A 21967-nucleotide genomic window follows, 5' to 3' on the forward strand; every position below is an offset into this window, starting at 1 on the left:
GGGGAAGGGCCTCATTGTACGTTTAGGCTTGCCAACTCCGATTGAAGCTATACTTGGAGATTTTTTCCCCTTAATATTTTTCACACTATCAAGCCATTCAAATTTCAAGGACTATTTACTATCTTCAATAGTCATCTGGAAATGGATGCCCATTTCCGGAAACTTCAGGCCACTCCTAGAGGGCCAGCAACCTCTGCATTTGCACTGGCAAAACCGAGACACCCGGAAAGGGATGTGAAGTTCCAGGACAGGAAGTGGTTGCAAAGGTGAATTTTCCTCACTGAGGAAAAGGTGAGTTTGACACTGCAGCACCCCTGCCTTCTTGAAGACAGCCCTAGAGAGAAACATCTAGAGAATGGGGCCATAATGTTTGGGGAAGGGAGAAGGGAAGAGAGCTGGTCTTGTGGTAGCAAGCATGACTTGTCCCCTTAAGCTAAGCAGGGTCTGCCCTGGTTGCATACGAAAGGGAGACTAGAAGTGTGAGCGCTGTGAGATATTCCCCTTAGGGGATGGAGCCGCTCTGGGAAGAGCATCTAGGCTCCAAGTTCCTTCCCTGGCATCTCCAAGACAGGGCTGAGAGAGATTCCTGCCTGCAACCTTGGAGAAGCCGCTGCCAGTCTGTGTAGACAATACTGAGCGAGATGGACCTATGATTTAACTCAGTATATGGCAGCTTCCTATGTTCCCTGTGGCAGGCAGGACCTTTTTGCTCATCAGCCTTTCTACTCCCTTCCACATCCTCACACGTAGCAGGTTGTACATATGTAAGAGTGCTCAAGTTCTGTGCAAGTCACCCCACTCCCAGCAGTTTTGGATGATGCAGTTTATCTAGACCCATTTCAAACTGGCTTTCGTATGGGCTATGCGGTTGAGACTGCCTTGGTCAGCCTGATGGATGATCTCCAAGTGGCTATCGATGGAGGGAATGTGACTCTGCTGATCCTTTTGGATCTCTCTGCGGCTTTTGATACCATTGACCATGGTATCCTTCTGGACCGCCTGAGGGAGGTGGGATTGGGTGGCACTGTCTTACAGTGGTTCCGCTTCTGCCTCTCTGACAGATTCCAGATGGTGTTGCTTAGAGACTGTTGTTCTGCTAAGTGAGAACTGAAGTGTGCAGTCCCACAAGGCTCCATACTGTCTCCAAAGCTTTTTAATATCAACATGAAACCACTGGGAGAGATCATCAGGAGGTTTGGTGCTGGGTGTTATCAATATGCTGATGACACCCAGATTTACTTTTCTGTGCCAACCTCATCAGGAAATGGCATATCTTCCCTAAATGCTTGCCTGGAGGCAGTAATGGGCTGGATTAGGGATAACAAACTGAAGTTGAATCCAAGTAAGACGGAGGTACTGACTGTGGTGAGCCAGGACCCAAGAGATGGTTTAGATCTGCCTGTTCTGGATGGGGTTACACTCCCCCTGAAAGATCAGGTACATAGCTTGGGAGTGCTCCTGGAACCAAAGCTCTGCCTGGTTTCTCAGGTTGAGGTGGTGGTCAGGAGCACTTTTTATCAGCTTCGGTTGATATGTCAGGTACATCCATTTCTAGAGGTGAATGACCTTAAAACAGTGGTACATATGCTGGTAACCTCCAGGCTTGACTACTGTAATGCGCTCTATGTGGTGCTGCCTTTGTGCATAGTCTGGAAACTACAATTGGTACAGAATGCGGCAGCCAGATTGGTCGCTGGGACAACACGAAGGGACCATGTAACACCAGTTCTAAAAGAACAGCACTGGCTGCCAATATGTTTCTGGGTGAAATACAAAGTGCTGGTTATTACCTATAAAGCCCTTAATGGCTTGGGTCCAGGCTATTTGAGAGAGCGCCTCCTTTGTCATAATCCCTGCTGCCTGTTACGATCTTCTGGAGAGGTCCGGTTACGATTGCCACTGGCTCGTTTGGTGGCGACCCAGGACCGGGCTTTCTCTGTGGCTGCCCCAGAGCTTTGGAATAAGCTTCCTGCTGAAATGAGCATCTCCTTCTGTTTGTTTTCAGGAAGAACCTTAAGACTCTCTGGTTCTCTCAGACTTTTAATTATAATAATTATTTTTAATAATTTTAAAAACTTGTTTTAATAACTATTTTATTCTATTTTTATTGTGTCATGTATTGTAATTTGTGACATTTAAATATTTTAGATTTTGTACACCGCCTAGAGATATACATATCAGGTGGCATAAAAATATGATAGATAGATAAATGGCTGAAGTTGGGCTTGGGGGCCTTAACCAGGGGTGGAGCTATAACTGAACAGGAGAGGAGCAACGAATGTCCCTGAGCCCTTGAGGGAGAGGGGTCCCGCCAGTGTTCCCTCTAAGACAGGGCTGCTCAGCTCCGGCCCTCCTGCAGATGTTGGCCTACAAATCCCATAATCCCTGGCTATCGGCCACTGTGGCTGGGGATTATGGGAGTTGCAGTCCAAAAACTGGCCAAAGGCCATTCTGGGACATGTAGTCCAACAACATCTGGGGACCCAAGTTTGAGAACCCTTGACTTAGTGAGAAAGCAAATATGTGTGCTGAAATCTTGAGCAGTGTTCTGCCTCACCTAAACTGGCACCTTGAGAGAGAGAATTCTCTCCTCTTCTGCGTCAGCTACTAGGGATGTGCACAGACCCGGCTCAGAGGAGGTGGCAGGGGTCTATCTTTAAGAGCAGGGAAGGGTGCACTTACCCCTCCTGCCGCATTTCCCCTGCCAGCATCCATGTTTTTCAAAGCCCATCAGGGTGGCAGTGTACCTCCCTGCCGCCCCGTTGCCCCTGTCTTCCGGATGTGACCGGAAGTCGCCGGCATGTGTTTGTGCACATGACTTCTGGTCATATCCAGAAGACCGGGGAGGGAGGGAGATACGCTGCCGCCTCGATGAGCTTTCTTCAAGGTCTTTTGGAACTGCACCCAGGGCGCCAATGACCACTGGGATTATTTTGGTCTTTTTCTGCCACAGCCTTTCAATTTCAATTTGTAGATCTTTGTATTCTGCGATTGTTTCTATTTCTTTTTCTTCTATTCTGCTATCCCCTGGTATTGCTATGTCGATTATTTTCACTTGTTTTTCTTTCTTCTCGACTACAGTGATATCTGGTGTATTGTGTGGCAGATGTTTGTCTGTTTGTAGTCGGAAGTCCCATAATATTTTTACATCTTCATTTTCTACCACTTTTTCAATTTTATGGTCCCACCAGTTTGGCTGCAGGTAGCTTGTATTTTTTGCAGATGTTCCAGTGTATCATCCCTGCTACCTTGTCATGCCTTTGTTTGTAGTCAGTCTGTGTGATCTTTTTACAACAGCTGATTAGGTGCTTCACTGTTTCATCTGCTTCTTTACAAAGGCAGCACTTGCTGTTTGTTGTTGACTTTTCTACTTTTGCTCTTATTGCATTTGTTCTTAGTGCCTGTTCTTGTGCAGCCAGTATTAAACCTTCTGTTTCTTTCTTCAAGTTGCCATTCTTAAGCCATTGCCAGGTCTTGGTGATGTCTGATTTTCCACTTATATTGTGCAAATATTGACCATGCAGGGGCTTCTTTTTCCATTTTCCTGCTCGGTTCTTGACTTGTTCTTTCTTGTAGGCCTGCTTTCTTTCATTTTTCTCTTCTGCATCCCACCCAACTTTGCACCCTTGAAAATAGATTTTGTGCTGTACTTTGGAGCCCACGGATGATCATCCCCTTGTTCTTTGCGTACATGCAGACATATTGCACAATAGGGGCATTATACCCTATTTACCCAAATAGAAGACAACCCCGAATTTATGAGGACCTCCTAAAAAAATTGGTTTAAATAGAGAATCATCACTATTTACCCAAAAGGAAGGGGGCCCTGAATGTAAGATGACCTCCCAATGTCTAACATCAAACAGCTTAGAAAAAACCCTAGTCTTTGATTCGGGTAAATACAGAATCCAATCAGCACTGGACAATGAAAAGGGGTAATTCAGGTATCTGCAGGTGAGTCAGCTGTGTTTAAAGTCAGGCACTAAAAACCACAATCATAGTATGGAGGGCAGAAGATAGCTTCTAGCACAGAATGTGGTGTATCTTATCCCTCCCAATGCCTATGAACATATTGGGTGGGATACAGAGATGTGAAAGTTGAAATCTGCTCACACAGCTGGACCTTCACATCTCCCCTTAGTCACTGTAGCCCTATACTCTCCCTAAAAGCTGTTCCCAAGGGTCAGGGGACCCTTCAGAATGGCACTGGATACTGTATTGGGAAAGCTGGTCTTGTCCCTTTTGCTAAGTAGGGTCCACCCTGGTGGCTTGTGAATGGTAGACTACATGTGTGAGCACTGTAAGATATTCCCCTTAGGGGATGGGGCCACTCTGGGAAGCGCACCTGTATGTAACTGGCCCTATCCACCCCCAGCACAGTACCTCCAGTGATTGTTGCTGGCATCTATCTTATGGTTTCTTTTTCGATTGTGAGCCCTTTGGGGACAGGGATCCATCTTTATTTATTTATTATTTCTCAATGTAAACCACTTTGGAAACTTTTGTTGAGAAGTGGTATATAAATATTTATTGTTGTTGTATGCAGAAGCATTCAAGTTCCCTTCCTGGCCTCTCCAGATAGGACTGGGAAAGACTCCTGCCTACAACCTTGGAGAAGCCACTGCCAGTCTGTGTAGACAATTCTGAGCTAGGTGGACCAAGGGTCTGACTTGGTGGAAGGCAGCTTCCTGTGTTCCTATGGCACAGGGGCCATCAACAGAAATCGAGGGATACACTTTATGTGCCAATTCAAGCACTCTGAGCTTGCTCAAGGCACCTTCTGGATAAAAATCACAGAACTGGCTTTCACAGAGTCAGACCGCTTGAACCACATCCATTCTCTTGGCTCAATCTGGCATCACCAGCGTCCTGCCATCATTTGCGCTCCTTCACCACAGCACTATATTCATTTCAGACAGATTACTTAAAGCCGGCACGGACAGAAGTCCTTGAAATAAGCCGATACCATGTTTTGTCATGCTGGTTGGCGTTTGCAGCCCTGTGTGTAATTTGCCAGACTAAACACATGCATGGTGTGTGCAGTAAATACAGACAACCTATTCCTTACTCTGCATCTAACAGGGGAAACTGCTTTATACCAGTCAGACCACTGCTCCATCTAGCTTAGTACTGTCTATGCTGACCGGCTGTGGCTCACCAAGGTTTCAGGCAGGAGTCTCTCCCAGCCGTACATGGAGATGCTGCCAGGGATTTACCCTGCAACTTTCTGCATGCAAAGCAGATGCTCTACCACTGAGCTGTGGCCTCATACATGGGCCTCCCATCCAGATACTGACCACGCCTTGCCTAGGGAGCAAGAGGTTGCTGGTTCAAATCCCCACTGGTATGTTTCCCAGACTCTGGGAAACTCCTATATCGGGCAGCAGCGATATAGGAAGATGCTGAAAGGCATCATCTCATACTGCACGGGAGGAGGCAATGGTTTACCCCTCCTGTATTCTACCAAAGACAACCACAGGGCTCTGTGGGTGCCAGGAGTCGACACTGACTTGACAGGACAACTTCACCTTTATTTATAAAGGCCTGCCAAACTTAGCCCCTGCTCAGCTGTTTTTGAACGACAACTCCCATAATCTCCAAGCCACAGTGGCCAAGAGCCAGGGATTATGGGAATTATAGGCCCACATCTGCAGGAGAGCCGAAGCTGAGCAGCCCTGCCTTAGGCCATGCTCTGGGGCCCATGTACACCACAGTTTGACCAAAGTGCCTTATATTACAGGGTCAGTGTAAGAATGTCTGAGATAAGGCAGCCAGCGTTATCCCCTTGCTGCAGAGGCCAAGATAGGGGCTTGCTCAAGGCTACTTGAGCGAGTTCATGGCTGGAGCCAGTAAATCCTGTTTCCGAGCACTCTCACCCTGTGCTTTCACAACAGATGCAGACACAACCATGTTGTGAAAAGTGAATCAGAAGATGTCCATAGAGGAGAGGGAGCCCATCTTGCTCCTCCTCCTCCCATGCACACACATCCCTAGAGTGGGGACATAACAACGTAAGAGCCCTGCTGGATCAGGCCCAGGTTTCAGGCCCAGCATCCTGTTTCATACAGTGGCCCACCAGATGCCCCTGAGAAGCCCACAGGCAAGAGGTGAGGGCATGCCCTCTCTCCTGCTGTTGCTCCCCTGCAACTGGGATTGAGAGGCATCTTGCCTCTGTGGCTGGAGGTGACCCATAGCCACCAGACTAATAGCCATTGATAGATGTGTCCTCCATGAATTTGTCTAGGAATCAGCTGAATCCCTCTTTAACTCTTCCCATAAAAGCAAGCCTGCAACATCCAGCCTAGCATCCTGTTTCCAACATGGCCTGCCAGAAGCTTCTGGGAACTTTATGAACAAGACATGTTCTTTTGACCCCAGCAACTGCAATCAAGTGGCATACTGCCTCTGAACCTGGAGATCCTGTAGTTAATGTTGGCTAATGGTCATGCTTGTTTTCCTTTTTAAAAAAGTGCCAGCACTCTTATCTAGATTAATATATACAGCAGACCTCTGCATTCTCAGATTCAAAATCGTGGTTTCGTGTATCTGCAGTTGGGTAATTGGCACCCATTCTCAGCATACCAATCCGTGCTAACTGAGCAAAGAGATACCTTTTAAAGTGGTGATTCTCTTCTATTTAGCAAGGGGAGAGCAACTAGTCCTATCCAGCTCCAGCACAGCATCCTTCCAGTCGCTGTTGCTGGTATCTGCCTTATGTTTCTTTTTAGATTGTGAGCTCTTTGGGGACAGGGGACCATTTTATTTATGTACTTTTCTTTGTAAACTGCTTTGTGAACTTTGGTTGAAGAGCGCTATATAAATATTTGTCGTCGTAGCATACACAATTAATACCAGCAAAAAAAAAAAAAAAAGATTAAGACCCGCATATCCGCAGGTTGGGAGTCGGCAGAAATGACCTCCAATGTCATTTCCACCAGCCATTTTGTGACTAGGAGACATTTTGTGGCTCATTTTGTTTTTTAAAAAAGCTTTTAAGACCACAATTTGTTTTGCAGTGGGGGGAGAGAACAGATTTTAGTACTTTGGGGGGCACTGCTGAAGGCCCACGGATTACGGCACAGCACTTTATTTAACATAACACCCCCACCATCTGAGTGGGGTTTCCCAACCTCCAGGAAACTAACCCCAACGATACCACAGACCTAATGACTAAGTATTCACGGTTTCCTTATCTGTGGTAATGGTGGGAAGTGGAACCCCCGCGAATAGCGAGGTTTTCCTGTACATAAGTAACTAACATATGAAGTACCTCAGACGATCAGCAGCAGGTGCAGGAAGTTGCAGTATGCCTTGAAGTTGATGCATAACCCAGTAGACAGTTTTCTTCCGATGCGTGCATACTCCTGGTGGATGTAAGCACCCAGAGAGGCACTCACTCCATAGGCAACTTTGGCACCCTGGTGTCTGTGAGTCCGCTCGCGGCCCGTCGCATGTGAAGGGGGCAGTGTTCCCTCTAACAGGGATTCCCAGATGTTGTTGACAACAACTCCCAGAATCCCCTGCTGCAATGGCTTTTGCTTGGGGATTACTGGAGTTGTAGTCAATAACATCTGGGAATCCAAATTAGAGCAGACACTGAAAAGGGCATGGCGAAGCTCTGGAAGTGTCCGGCGTGGCGCTTCGGAGCTCATTTCCCAGCCAGGATCGTGGCACCTGGCAGGATTTCTCTTCGTTCCCTGCGGGGAGGAAGGGAACAAAGACAAAACCCTGCCAGGGTGCTGTGATCCCGGCCGGGAAAAGGTGCCAGTACCCAGTACCCTGCTAACTGAACAAAAGAGTCACCTTTTAAAAGTGGTATTCTCTTTTAACTGAGCAGCGGGGAGAGCAACTGGCCCTATCCATCCTCCATCCTCAGCACAGCAGCACTCCAGTGAGTGTTGCTGGTATCTAACCTATGTTTCTTTTTTAGACTGTGAGCCCTTTGGGGACAGAAGCCATTTTATTTATTTATTTCTGTCTATGTAAATTGCTTTGGGGACTTTGGTTGAAAAGCGGGCAATAAATGTTCGTTGTATTCACAGCATCACCAAAACCAACCAACCAACCAACCAAATAAATAAATACTGGGCAGACTTATCCTCCAGGAACAGAATCCTTTCTTAAAGCAATCCTGGCAAACCAGGAGTTATTCTAGAACAGGCCTGCTCAACTTTGGCCCGCCAGCTGTTTTTGGAGTATAATTCCCATAATCCCCAGCCACAGTGGTCAATAGCCAGGGATTATGGGCGTTGTAGGCCAACATCTGCAGGAGGGTTGAAGTTGAGCAGCCCTACTCTAGAATAAGAAGTCTCAGAGAGCAAAGAACACTATCAAGGGAGCAAAGATTTTGCAATGATTAAATACTTACAGAGGGAAGGTCATTAATGAGTCTTCTACCTGCCTGGCTGCACTTAGGGATGTGCACGGAATGGATGTGTGCTCCACCAGTTTCAGCAACCGGCATTCAAACCAGTTCGGAGGGTGGGGGGTTGCTTTAAATGGCAGGAAAGGCACTGCCTCCATTGGAGGCTGCCGCGATGGGAGTGAGGCCTGGAATGGGTCAAGGACTGCCCGAACAGGGTGATTTCACACATAATGGAGGTCCGGGGGTTGGGGGACGGGACCTCCAGAGATAGAGATTGCCCCCTAGAGAGTACTTTTAAAAGTACATTTTTTAAAAAAAGATTGAGCTGGGAGGAGAGCTGGTCTTGTGGTAGCAAGCATGACTTGTCCCCTTAGCTAAGCAGGGTCTGTCCTGGTTGCATATGAATGGGAGACTTGATGTCTGAACACTGTAAGATATTCCACTCAGGGAATGGAGCTGCCACTCTGGGAAGAGCAGAAGATTTCAAGTTCCCTCCCTGGCAGCATCTCCAAGGTGGGCCTGAGAGAGAATCCTGCCTGCAACCTTGGAGAAGCTGTTGCCAGTCTGTGAAGACAATACTGAGCTAGATAGCCCAATGGTCTGACTCCGTATTTGGCAGCTTCCTATGTTCCTTCCCCGAATGGCCGGGGTAGGTGGGGGTTCAAACTGAACAGGTTCGATGTCGGACCTGTTCGAACATCCCTGTTTATATCCCACTTTTCCAAGCTGTCTCAGAGCAGCTTACTGCAATAAGCTCTGACAGTACTGCCTGACACTTTGCTGTAAAGTCTGGTAGGTGGGGGAGTGGGAAATATCAGGGGGGTGGGAGCACCTGTTACCCCTTGGAGTCATCCCTGAGGTGCAAACAGACAGACATAATTTCAATGCTGAGTCCGCTGTGGAAGCCCACTCACTGCACAGCTGATATGCACACGGCCATTTTTGAGAACTCGGGCTCAGAGGAAGCCAGTTCGACTTTAGCACAGAATCTGGATTTGCACAGCATGTGAGGGGAGGGGAGACAGATTCCTGCCTACCACAATCAATTCCAATGATTAAATAAACCAACAGTGAACACATAAAATAAAGTGCTGAACAAACACCGAGGTGGATAAATACACTGGGCACTTGGAAGAAGCCCAACGAGAGAGTGGACAGCCCGCTTAAAGCAAAGGCGTGTGTATTTTTGAACTGTGGTGTGTATTTTTTTTAACTCCCCCCCACAAATATTTCCCACTCCCCCATCTAGCAGACTGCAACTTTACAGCAAACTGCCAAGCAATATTGTCGTCGTTGATTGCTGCAGGTTTTTCAAGGTTTGAAAAAGCAGGATATAAATCTAACAGGTGGAGGCAGCTTGCCTAGGGAGCATGAGGCTGTTAGTGCGAATCCCCACCGGTGTGCTTCCCAGACTGTGCCTAGTAAATATATATTTGTAGTCACCTATAGCGGGCAGCAGTGATATAGGAAGCTGTTGGAGGCAGATGCTGACTTTAATGACAATGGCAAAGGCATCGTCTTATACTGCTTGGGAGAAAGGCAATGGTAAACCACTCCTGTATTCTACCAAGAAAACCACAGGGCTCTGTGGTCACCAGGAGCTGACACTGATTTGACAGCACAATCTTTCCTTTATGGTCCTATAGTTCGTATTAATTATTTTTTAAAAGCTTGAATTAATTATTTTTTGAAAAAAACATGTGTATTTTTGAACATGATAGTGTGTGAGGGTGTCAGCCAAGGAGAGAAGCAGAGCTGAGAAACCCACAGATTTAACAACAACAAAAACATACCCAGTCCCTCACGTCCACCCTAAGCCAGGGGCCAACACCATATCTTGTAGCAATGAATTCCGTAAGTTAATTAGGTGCTGCGTGAAATGCTCCCCTTTGTCTGCATTGAACCACCTGTAAACCGGTTGCATTATGCAAACCCACATTATGGCATTATGAGAGGAGAAATGTTTCTCCCCCTCCACATGATTCACAGTTTTAGAGGCCTCCGCCATCTCTTTTCATCCCACCACCCTGCCTGCAATAATATTTTTCTTCTATTTAAAAGCCCCAAACACAATTGGCCAGAGCTGCACAACTTTGGTCCTCCAGCTGATGAACTACAACACCCATCATCCCCAGCTACTGGCTACTGTGGCTGGGGATGATGGGCACTGTAGTCCAACAGCTGGAGGCAGTGCTCCCTATAACAGGGATTCCCAGATGTTGTTGACTATAGCTTCCATCATCCTCAGCCATTGCAGCGTGGAAATCCCTGTAACAGCAAACACTGGCTCAAGGGGCAAAGATGTACAGCTCTGTTTTAGGCTTTCCTTAGAGGAAAGATGCTCCAGCTTCCTGATCATGTGAATTACCCTTTTCTGGGCCTTGTTCTTTGCCCTTTGGTCTTCACGTACCTTCTTCACGGGTGACCATGGATGGCACCATTGTCTCGTTGCCGCTATCTGGGAGATTGCCATGGTTCATGTTCTCCTCAGGGCTGGGGAGGGCAGGGAGAGGAACACGGGGCCGAACCCTGCTCTTCCGGGTGCTAATGCGGATGATCCCTCGGACCAGTCTGCATTCAGCATCCTGCTCATCCAAGTTGTAGTCCTGAGTGATGCTGTTGATGAGGTCCGAGATCTTGTTGGTCTTCTCCAGGAAGACCGTGTCCGATGTACACTTGGCCAACTCGTCGATTTGGTGGACACTGAAGAGCTCAGTCAGCTTTTTGAAGATTAAGACGTCAATCTCCCTACTGGACATGGAGCCGCTCAGCTCTCCAAACTCAAGGTCTGACTCATGGAAAGAATAATGTTCCTCAGAGCTTCGGTGGCTGCTGGGGAAAGGCTGCTTTTCAATGCTGTTCCTGGAGGTCTTGTCTGGAAAAGGCTCCTTGTAACACGAATCAGTGTCCATGTGGGAACTAGGATTCTGGTTCTGGAAGACCGGAACCCCTTTAAGTTTCAGATCAGGGTAGCTAAAACTGCTGCCCACTGTGTTCTTTTTGGGTTGGCTCCCATTCTTTTCAGTTGGGGAGCCACTGGCAGGAGTGTTTGGCAAACGCCCGTTGGAATCACGGTTCCTTCCGTCATCTGTCAATGGCTCATTGTACGGATATGGGATACTGGCCTGGCAGTCCCTACAGCAGTCCCCACAAGTCACAATACAGCAGAATATAGCTTTGTAAGCGCTCCAGGCCTGGGACAGAGTGGGGCAGCACAGGGGCTGGGGAGTGTCTGTGGCGCCAGGGATAAAGGTGTTGGTTTCTTCCCCCTTCCCATTGAAATCTCTGGGCTTGGCTTTGAAGGCTTTCCTATCCCGTTTTGTCTTGCGGGTCGGCTTGAGCTCAGGGGTGGAGCCGCTGAACACTTCCAGGCTAACATCGCTTGCCTTAGGTGAATTGATCCCTGGCGGTATGACATCTTGAGGGGGCAGGTAATTGTTGCTTAGGTTTACAGGATGCCCTGGTCTCCTTCCAAGCATGACTTGCTGCCCTTTGGACCCCTGATGGTGGGTGGGAAAGGGGGGTAAAAAAGAGAGAGAGAGAGAGAGAGAATGAACCCATATTAAACCAGACAACCTGACCAATAGCACCAGATCCTGGAGTCTCTGTCACCAACACCACCTGTGGTGAGTAGCACGTGAGTGGTCTGCCACTCACACACCGCACGGCCACCGGTGCCGTTTCCCACGTCGTAGCCTGATGACATCACCACACTGGTGCAAGCTGGTCCCATGATGTTATTAGACTACTTCGTGGCTCACCAAGGGAGGGGGGCAGGCTGGCTGATGGCAGCATGTGACCACAAGGCCAACAGGGGTCATGAAGGCCAGCAGGCCTCAGGCCAGGAGGCTGGGAAGGGTGGAAGCCGGGCTTGGCAACACTGGCCACCTGGTGTCTGGGTGACCCATGAGACAGAGGGCAAGGGTGAACCTCTGGTGCCTCCTAGACATTTTGTCCCTCATCCTCTGCTCCATTATAGCGATATGCCTGTGATACAGTGCGTGGAATAGAGATGTAGGGACCTAGTAGCTGGTTCACTGTAGGATTTGGGAAGGGTCAGCAGCCTCTGATTGACATGCTTGCCATTGTTTCTTTCTCACTCAATTTCACACAAATGCAGGAAGAGCTCTAGCATGGGTGCTGAACACCATGTGTGGCCCTTAGATCCCGTCCTACATGGACAATGCCTGATAAAAGTCTCAGAAGCCAGAGAGGTCACTAAATAAGATTTCCAGCAGTTGTGGGGCTGGTAGGGCTTTGGTTTTCTACATGTGATTATCTTGTGACTATCAACAGCAGAAAAAATTATGCAAAGGAACAAGCTTTGCAGAATCAGAAAAATAAACTATGCCTTCTAGCTGCTTTTTCTCATTTATACAGAGCTCAACAATGGCTTTTCTTGAAGGCAGAAATATATATTAGTCCTTCCTAGAACATACACAGGCATGCTTAGAGGAACATAGGAAGCTGCCTTCTACCGAGTCAGACCATTGGTCCATCTAGCTCACTATTGTCTACATCAGGCCTGCTCAACTTAGGGCCCCCCCCAGCTGTTTTCAGACTACAACTCCCATAATCCCAGGCCACAGTGGCCAACAGATAGGGACTATGGGAGTTGTAGGCCAACATCTGCAGCAGGGCCAAAGTTGAGTAGCCCTGGTCTACACAGACTGGCAGCGGCTTCTCCAAGGTTGCAGGCAGGAGTCTCTCTCAGCTCTAACTGGAGATGTCAGGGAAGGAACTTGGAACCTTCTACATACAGATGCTCTTCCCAGAGCAGCCCAGTCACCTAAGGGGAATATCTTACAGTGCTCACACATGTAGTCTCCCAATCAAATGCAAACCAGGGTGGACCCTGCTTAGAAAAGGGAACAATTCATGCTTGCTACCACAAGGCCAGCTCTCCTCCACTCCAGCTTCCTATCTATGGAGTGATTTACCTTCTCTCTTGCCTTCTTTGGGATGAACAGAGGTTCTAAGCAGCTGCTTCATCCATTTCAGAAGATCCTATGCTTACAAAGACCAAAACAAAGAAGTTAAGTCGATTCAGAGTATAAGTTTTAATCAAGTGCAAGTTCTATGTATAATTTGGACACCAGTATACAAGGTGCTTTTAGGAATGGGTAAAAATAGATAGATCTCTGCCCCCAGCAAATTTACAAACTGTCAGGATATATCTCTGTTAGGTGTTGTAGTAACATGCCTTCTGGTGAAAACTGCAAGTCACTGTATTTACTGTGATTAGTGACTAGCAACATGTGAGGCCGATTACAAGCTGCTGAGTAATGATCTGCAGTGATTGGCCAAGGCCAGTATAAGAAGGAGGCTCAGAGAAGAGCAAAGTATCCACAGTGGCAGATGCTGCTACACTGTGGTCCACCCGGCTGAACTATGTGAACGCTGTATCCATGTGCCTGATGTATATACTTATTTATGTGTAATGGACTTACTGAGCTGCAACATCATGTGAGTGCCTTTTCTACAATATATTCTTCAGTTTAAACCCTTGCCTGTGTGTTGGAGTCTTCTTACATTTCCACTGGGGTACTGGAACGTGACTCTGCGAGCAGGGCGCAACACCAACACAAACTATCACAGACAATGAGGAAACAGAGGGAGGGGGAGAAGATAACTGTGGGCAAGTGCTGCTTGATAAAGGTTGGTCAACTCTGGAAATGATTAAGGGGATAACCCAAAGGACAAGAAAAGTGGGGAGAGAGAAGGGATTTGAAAGAGGACAGAGGTGGCACCACATATACATTCAAGGAAGCTCAAAGCTTGTTTGCTTATGAAAGGATTCAAAAGTTACTTCAGGCCTGCTGTCAAGAAGGCACAAGGTACTCCAGGGCAGTGTTCTCTCTAGGGTATGGACATGTGCACGCACTCACACATTTTCTGATATCCACTCAGTTAATTTTAGATCCTGCTCAGGTTGAATCAGGAAGGCCCCGTTCTGAATACACGTGCACCCACACTGCATTGATACTGCCACCCAGAACAAAACTTATTCCGCACACAGATGAAATAAATTAGAAAGAACACTGCTCCAGGGTGTTTTGAGTCACTGTACCTCAAGGGAAGCCTGGACTGCAACAGCTACAGAAGCCAACTAACCCACTTTCTCTATATGGTCATTCCCTTAAAGCAAGCCTGCTTGGCTTAGGTCCCCCAGCTGTTTTTGAACTACCACTCCCATAATCCCCAGACACAGTGGCCAATAACCAGGGATTATGGGAATAGTAGGCCAACATCTGCAGGAAGGCCGAAGTTGAGTAGGCCTGATCTAAATGGTGGCTGAGTCGATAATTCCACGTCCATCAAGGGTCCTTCATATGTGGGTGGTGGGTGGGATAATATAATGTTATCAAGCAGTATGATGGGAGAAGATTTAAATATATAGATGACAGGAACTGAGAATTTACACTGCAATACAATCCAGAAGCAGCAATAATCTATATTATTAATTCTCCAGGACGGGCCACGTGTGGGGACGTGGCAGAAAGGAGGTGATTGGCTGACAGAGTTCGTAAGCAGAAGCACCTGATTGGGCAGTGGGGATTCCATATGCAGATAGGGAGGAGCCTGTGAGAGCAGAAGCACCATGGTGATTGGGCAGTGGGGATTCCATGTGCAGATAGGGAGAAGGAGCCTGTGAGAGCAGAAGCACCATGGTGATTGGGCAGTGGGGATTCCATATGCAGATAGGGAGGAGGTGCCTGTGGCACTGTGGTGATTGGGCAGTGGGGAGTCCATATACAGATAAGGAGGAGGAGCCTGTGATGGTTAAAGTCAGTTGGAATGCAACTGTTACTGGTCGGAAGATGTTCTTGATTGTAGAGGAGAGGAATCTCTCTCTATATAAAAGGATAGCAGGCAGGGGTCTGCAAAAAGACGGGTTGTGAGGGAGGAAAGAGCACCTTCAGGAGAAGGAGGCTGCCGTTGTGTGAATTAGATGAGGAAACAAGATGAACAAGAGCTGTTAACTCAGGGAGGGAGAGAGAGAGATAGAACATGAAGTGGGGGTGGGAAGAGTGGGGAAGAGCGAAAGAGAGAAAAAGAAGGGAGGGGGAAGAGAGACAGAAGGAAGGGTAAGGGACGGGCCCGAGCCTGTCAGCAGCCTGAGGGGAATGAGCAGCCATGGCAGCGCTGGCAGCAAGAAAGGGCCCAGTCAACCACTGCTGCTGTTTGGGGCTACCGAGGTCATTGTCGGGAAGGTAGGCAGGCAGGCAATGGACAGGCCCGGGCCTGTCAGTGGCCTAAGGGGAATGAGTGGCCATGGTGGTAGCAGCAGCAAGGAATGGCCAGGTCAACCACTGCTGCTGCTCCTGGGGGAAGGAGCAGGGCTCGGGTGAGGAGGTCTCTGGGGATAGGGGGCTGCAGCTTGGTCAATAGGCGGCAGCAATGCTGTAGCCACGACCAAGAAGGGTCAGGGGGATGGAAGCAACGGGATGGAGGAGGAGAAGGAGTGCAGCTCAGGTGCGGGTGGGGAGATCTCTGAGGTGAGGGGAGCAATCAAGTACTAACGTGCAGATGCTCTAGAGTGCGCAAGAGTTCCAGCATTGAAGTGAAGAGAAATAATGGTGGTGGCCAGGAGGCAGAGGTGGAGGGCCAGTTGGGGTGGCCTCTCCTTCTCACAACTGCCACTACAGAGCGGCCAGAGACCATCTTGCTCCGAGGGCAGAAGAGAAGAAAGAAGTGAGCCCACTGCGTAACAATCTAAACATGTGGCTTAATGTATTCTTTATTTAAGCTTTCTTGTTTCTATGGGAGGTTCACCTGAAAAAAGTATATAAATGCCAAACATACAAAATGTGTGTTAATAAAACTGTTCTTGACAAATATTCTTTGGATCTAGGAACCAGGCCAAAGATTTAGGAGCCAGACAATGAACACACTTGACAGAATTACTGAATTTAGTCTAGAGGGCCAAAATTGGATAAACTACAAACAGACTAACCTCAAAAACGTGTAAGACAGTTGAGCCAGGCACAACGTTTATTTATGTATTCATTCTGTTTATATACTGCTCTTCCTAAAGTGGCTCGGGGCAGTTTACATTAAAATAAAAAAGGAAGATAACTCTCTTATATCCCACAGGGAGCGTCTTCCACAACCCAGGGGTGACAACTAAGGTGGCTTGATCTCATGTCACCACCAAAAGACGGACCCCTCCTGATGATCTTGATGAGAAAGGCACTCTCTCAGGTAACCTGGACCTAAGCCATTCAGGGCTTAGGTAGGTTAAAAGGTTAATGTGTAACTTTTCTGTTCCTCAGGCCACAATTCCACACACATATCTGAGAAAAAGTCTCATTGAACACATTGGGACCTACTTCCGAGTAGACATGTTTAGCAGTGGCGGAGAACAGTCTCCTTCTGCTGTTGGACTACAACTCCCATCAACTCCCATCACCCCCAGTTCATTGCCTCTGGGGTTAAAGGGAGTTGGAGTCCAACAGCAGCTGGAGAGCCTCACGTTGGCTCCCCTGATGTATAGGACAGCACTGCATGACATTTAAGGCTAACCCAACTGCTTATTGGACGAGAGGTTCTTAGGAGATCCTAGTCTTAGGTAATTTATGGTCGTACAGTTCTTCTGCACAAAGATTGGGAGCGGGGAGAAAGTGGGGCAGCCCCCCTACCCCACTCCATCTTGTCCTGGAGCCTGCTCCAATCTTGCTATGCCCCTGATTGGAAGCTAACAAACATGATACAATATTGGAGCTATATGCTCTAAGCAAAGTGTCTCCGATAGCGCTCTTGAAATGGCATTTTCAACCGAGGTTCCTGGACACCCTTTTAGAGTGCATTAAGAGTAATCTAGCATGCATGTGTGACTGCGTCTATAAATGCCCAGCATCATTTAGACTAAGCCCTATTGAAATTAACGAGGCTTAAATTAGCCATTAACAACTTCACATTGATTTCAATGGCACTTAATCATGACTAAATCGTCTGAATGATGGCCACTGTTGAGAGTTCATTCTCTCAGCCACCATCATTAAAACCATGGCCCCATGTAAAAGAGCAGGAGAGTAATCTAGCAATTTTGCATACAGTTACCCATTTGTTTACTGTACATCTTTTAAAAAAACCAAACCACTTTCCCACTTATGTTAGTTACAGGGATGGGCAGAGGGCACTCAAGTCTATCCGAAGCCACAGGAAATCCCTGAAAAGGGTCATTGCAGCTGGTGCTGCTGGGATCTGTAGTTAATATCTGGGATTCCCTGTTACAGGGAGCACTGGTTCACACCTTCAACATTAGAGAAGGACAGGGGTTCCCAACCTGTGGTACTCCAGATGTTGCTGAACTGCAACTCCCATTATCCCCAACCTCAATAAGTTACATCTGGGGATGATGGGAATTGTAGTTCAGCAACACCTGGAGTATCACCATTTGGGAATCCCTGGGGTAGGAGAAGCTTCCTACCCTAATTCAGAAACCGTGTGAGCTCCCATTTACTGATAAGTTAAAAATAAGTTCAGAGGTGAGGAGCTTGATCATGAGTTAAGCCCCAGCTGAGTGGGACAAGCAGACCCTACCCAGATTCCATCCCCAGCTTCAGAATGAGGTAGGAAGGAAAACCGTCCTATCCAGCTGGGGCTTTGCTCATGATCAAGCTTCCAACCTTGTTATGCATGCTCCCAAATTAGGGTGGGAGGCTCCTCCTACCTCAGTGTTGATCGTGTGAACTGCCCTAAAGAGGTAGAGAGGTTGTGGCCAAGAAAGGATCGGTGTTGGTTAGAGTGGGGCAAATTATAAAGATTTTTTTTAAAGGCCTTTTAAAAAACAAAAAGACAATTGATTATGCCTCAGCTGGCTTCTTGGATTTTCACTGGCTTTGCCTTACATGCCTTCAAGCCTATTTTTGCAACCCTACAGTTAAATATTTATGATAGCCAAGATTTTTAGGATGTGGAATTGTGCACAAGGTATTAAAATCTGCACTTGTGCAATACTTTTGTGGCATACACATCAATGGTGTACCTGGAGCACCTTCTCTAGCATGCCCTCTCTCTGCTCTGGATATGACTTCCTTGGGAACCAAGGCTGACAGCAGTGAGTAGCAGGACCTCTTCTGTGCTGGCACCCTCTTCCCCGACAGGCTTACATGTTCACCAAGGCTTTTAAATTCTGATTTTCAGATCTGATTTGATTTTTAACTAATTTTAAAATGAGTTTTTAAACTGCTTTGTATTGTATTTTGTATTTTCTTTCCTTCCTTTTTGTCTGTTATGATTTGTGTTTTTATTGTATGTTTTAATCCTGTGTCGTGAGCCACCCAGAGAACATTTTTAATGGAGTGGCTAACAAAGTTTATTCCTTATTATGGCCAACAAGCTGAATTCAATTAGGAAGCAAGATAAAATCTTCCTGTTCATAATGGCATTTGGCCAACTAGCTGATCTTGAATTGTTTTGCTGCTCCTAGGTAGAGCATTTCTCAGCTAAAGGGCAAAGAGGCACCTTTTAAAAGCACTGGTTCTCATATATTTAGCAGGAAAGATCCATCCCCAGCACAGCATCCCTCCAGTAGCTGTTGCTGGTGTCTCCCTTGTGTTTCTTTTTAGATTGTGAACTTTTGGGAACAGGGAATCATTTCCTTATAACTTTGTTGTATAAACCACTTTGAGAACTGTTTCTGTTGAAAAGAGGTATATAAATATTCTTATTAACAGGGCTGCAGAAATCCACTAGTCTACTAGTCTGATGAGTGAAAAATGATGCCCGATGAGTGAAAAAAAGTCCAGATGAGCAATGTACCAACACAGCTCAACAATTTTGTCTGGCTGATAAACTGAGCCAACATTTCTTCACCCCTGCTTATTAATAATGTATAGATTTTAGGTTTTGTTTTATTGATTTAAAAATAACTCACTTCACCAACCATTTTAAGAGCCTTTTTGATTGGTGGCATAACATTTTTTTAAGAACACATACATGAAAAAGGACACATTTTACATACTGACAAGCAATATACAAGTCAATAATGAATCAGGGGTGTCTCAGCAGAACTAGGAGTATATAGAACCAGGTGTAAAAAGGCAGCTGAGCAAAGAACTAATTAATTTCCATCTGCTATTGGATATAGATGCAGGAAAATCCAGAACAACATGAATGCATGGTGAGAATTAAGGGCTTTGGAAGAGTAATGAGGGACAACTTAGGCTCAAATCAGAATGTCCTTGACAGTCAGGAACAATTAAGGTATATGGCCAGCATTCAGTGTTGAACATTGGTGTTACTGAGATAGTACCATTAACATTGCTGCACAGTGGGATCGACGAATCAACAAATGAGACTGCCTGAAGCATGTGTTGAACAAACAGAAGATCTGACTACTGAATCCCCTTCATGCATTATTCTGGAATCACTGGATCATGTCACCCCTGCTGTTTGACATTTTAAAAATTCCCTGATGGTGATTTGTCGCCCACACCCACCACACCTTGTTAACTCCTGTTACTGCCCAGTTGACTTCTTCTACACACCTCTCTTCCAACATTTAATGCAAGCCTTTCCCACTGAGCCACCAAGGACTAGAGCCAACAAAGTTAACAGCTTTAGGAGCAAGTCAGTCACTTTGTTTTGGCAATGGTTCCACTGTAAAGAAAATAGCTAGAACTGAGCAGGTGATGACCTATCAATGCTCTGCAGGAGGAAAATCAAGGACAAGACAGATTAGTTACTCTGTAGCCCATCATCTTCCCACCCTTCATTCCCCAGAGCCTCTGCTAAACTGGGTGAAGAGGCAGTTTTTGAAGTAGTGGCTCTCATATTTAGCAGGTGGCGGCACTTAATATTCAATTCAGTTCAGCTCAGCTTCTCTCTGGTGACTAATGCTGATATTTTCCTTGTGTTTCTTTTTAAGATTGTGATCCCCTTTGGGTATTTTCTCATTCCCTCAGCTACTTAAATTGCTTTGCAATCTATCTATCTAGAGATGTAGTAAACAACAATACAATCTAGATTGTCCCTGAATGGTAATCGGTGGATTCTTTTCTTACTTTCAGTGAAGATTGACATGTATGGTAGCTGTATGGATTGCAAGGGCAAAATAAAGTGGTAGCAGTTTTCTGGATTAATTCATCCAGATATTTTAAGAAAATTGATTTCAGTTATGCTTACAAGAGCCTTGTGCATTGCAGAAAATCTTCAGGAAATGGGCAAGCATATTCTCAAAGATATTTTTGTGATTCAGGAAGAGCTGTGTGCCTGCTCCAGGTGGGGAAATGGAATGCAGCCATGTAGTAAAATCTGGTGGAGCAGTGGGTGACCGACCAGTAAACAAATTGTTGGAAAGCAGAGCTATGTTGGATTAAATTAGCTTCCACATCTTAAAATCTCTGTACAACTCTGTGCTAAAGTTGCAGTCCTAATTGTTCTTATTTGCAAGTGAATCCCAGAGAAGTCAAGAGCGCTCCGAACCATCCTAACCAAGCAGGGAGGACTGGGGGTGTTCAAATCTTGTCTTTGGGGTGGGCTGCACAATTTCGGCCCTTCCGCTGGTTTTAGACTACAGCTCCCATCCTCCTCAGACACAGTGGCCAACAGTCAGGGATTATGGGGATTGCAGTCCAACATCTGCCACAGGGCCAAATTTGTGCAGCCCTTGGAGCGGGGTGGGTACTACTGAAGAAACACCAGAGGCACTCTTACCCGCCACCCCCAGCCTTTGGAGCCAAAGTCCTGGACAACCACAGCCCCTGGGGGTCTCCAAATCCTCTTTGGTCTGTCCCAGGTGGTGTGGTCACCCAGCAGAGCATGATGATGCTTAATTTGCAAGACGGGGGGGGGGGGGTGCTCCAAAGGCCTTTAGGTCCAGGCTCCAAAATTTCCTAGGTGCACCTTTGAACAACACACCCCTGCATTGCTCGCCCTGAATGCTGCAGTTCCAGACATACTTACTGAAGAGGGGATCCCCAACGAAATCCAGACGACCTCCAGGTAGACGTGCGCAGGGCTGGCGTGCAAGTGTTGATCTCGTCTAGTAAAAGAGCGAAGACCAGCCTTCCTGCAGCTCGGTAGGCTTTGGAGACGGTCAAAGCGGCGCACCTTCCCCAGCCGGGCCGGCTCCCCGCAAGCTGGCCCCGGCCCCTCCTCCTTTTGATCGGAAGATTCCGTGGGTGGCTGCGAGAAAGGAGCCCCCTCCTAATAATTTGGGGCGCGGCAGCACGCAGGTGAGGGATGGGGGCGCTGGGAGGGGCGACCGGCGAGGCCTGGTGCTGGGGGGGGCGCCTAGCTCACTGGGGGACCCCAGCGGCGCACTCGCCTCGCCTCTTCAACCCCACCGGTCTCTCCGTCCCCCCAGCCCCGCCTCGGCATTACCTGCCCAGCCAGGTGAACGGCGTCCAATGCCCCTCCCTCACCTGAGCCCAGGTGACGTCACGGGACGGTGGCTTCCTGGGACGCACTTCCTCAGGAGCCAAACCCGTCCTTTCCCTTCCACGCCCCCAGCGCGCTCTTGCCCTCCTTTGAACGCGCGGCAGCCGAAGTTTTAAAATAAAACCAAACCAGAGAGATAAAAACGATGATAGCAAGAAAAGCAACACATCTCTAATCCCAGATAGTTCTGGGCTTAACCCTGCTGGCGAATAT

The 21967-nt window shown here is 47.3% G+C and overlaps 1 protein-coding gene and 1 long non-coding RNA gene across 10 annotated transcripts in view; one reads left to right on the top strand and one right to left on the bottom strand.

Annotated features, from left to right (window-relative positions):
• The window catches only part of KDF1 (keratinocyte differentiation factor 1), a 52710-nt gene that overhangs the window by 26395 nt on the left and 4348 nt on the right, over positions 1-21967 (bottom strand). For 5 of the 8 annotated variants that reach the window (XM_053268781.1, XM_053268777.1, XM_053268785.1 and 2 more), the window contains exons 1-3: positions 21278-21800; positions 13306-13372; positions 10776-11865 (exon numbers count right to left, since the gene is read on the bottom strand). In XM_053268781.1, coding sequence (XP_053124756.1) covers positions 10776-11844 — 1069 coding nt within the window. In that variant the 5' untranslated portion in view covers positions 11845-11865; positions 13306-13372; positions 21278-21800. Of the gene's footprint in view, positions 1-10775; positions 11866-13305; positions 13378-21277; positions 21801-21967 lie in introns of those variants that run through there. The other 3 variants (XM_053268778.1, XM_053268779.1, XM_053268780.1) reach the window with 3 other exon arrangements.
• LOC128333352 (uncharacterized) lies at positions 15025-19256 on the top strand. Of its 2 annotated transcripts, XR_008310922.1 has the most exons (4): positions 15025-16060; positions 16221-16333; positions 16463-16570; positions 19048-19256. It is a non-coding gene; the product is annotated as an uncharacterized LOC128333352 (long non-coding RNA). The 2 variants fall into 2 exon arrangements; XR_008310921.1 differs by having other exon boundaries at positions 15025-16333.

The sequence above is a fragment of the Hemicordylus capensis genome, chromosome 7 (assembly GCF_027244095.1).
Source record: "Hemicordylus capensis ecotype Gifberg chromosome 7, rHemCap1.1.pri, whole genome shotgun sequence".
Taxonomy (NCBI): domain Eukaryota; kingdom Metazoa; phylum Chordata; class Lepidosauria; order Squamata; family Cordylidae; genus Hemicordylus; species Hemicordylus capensis.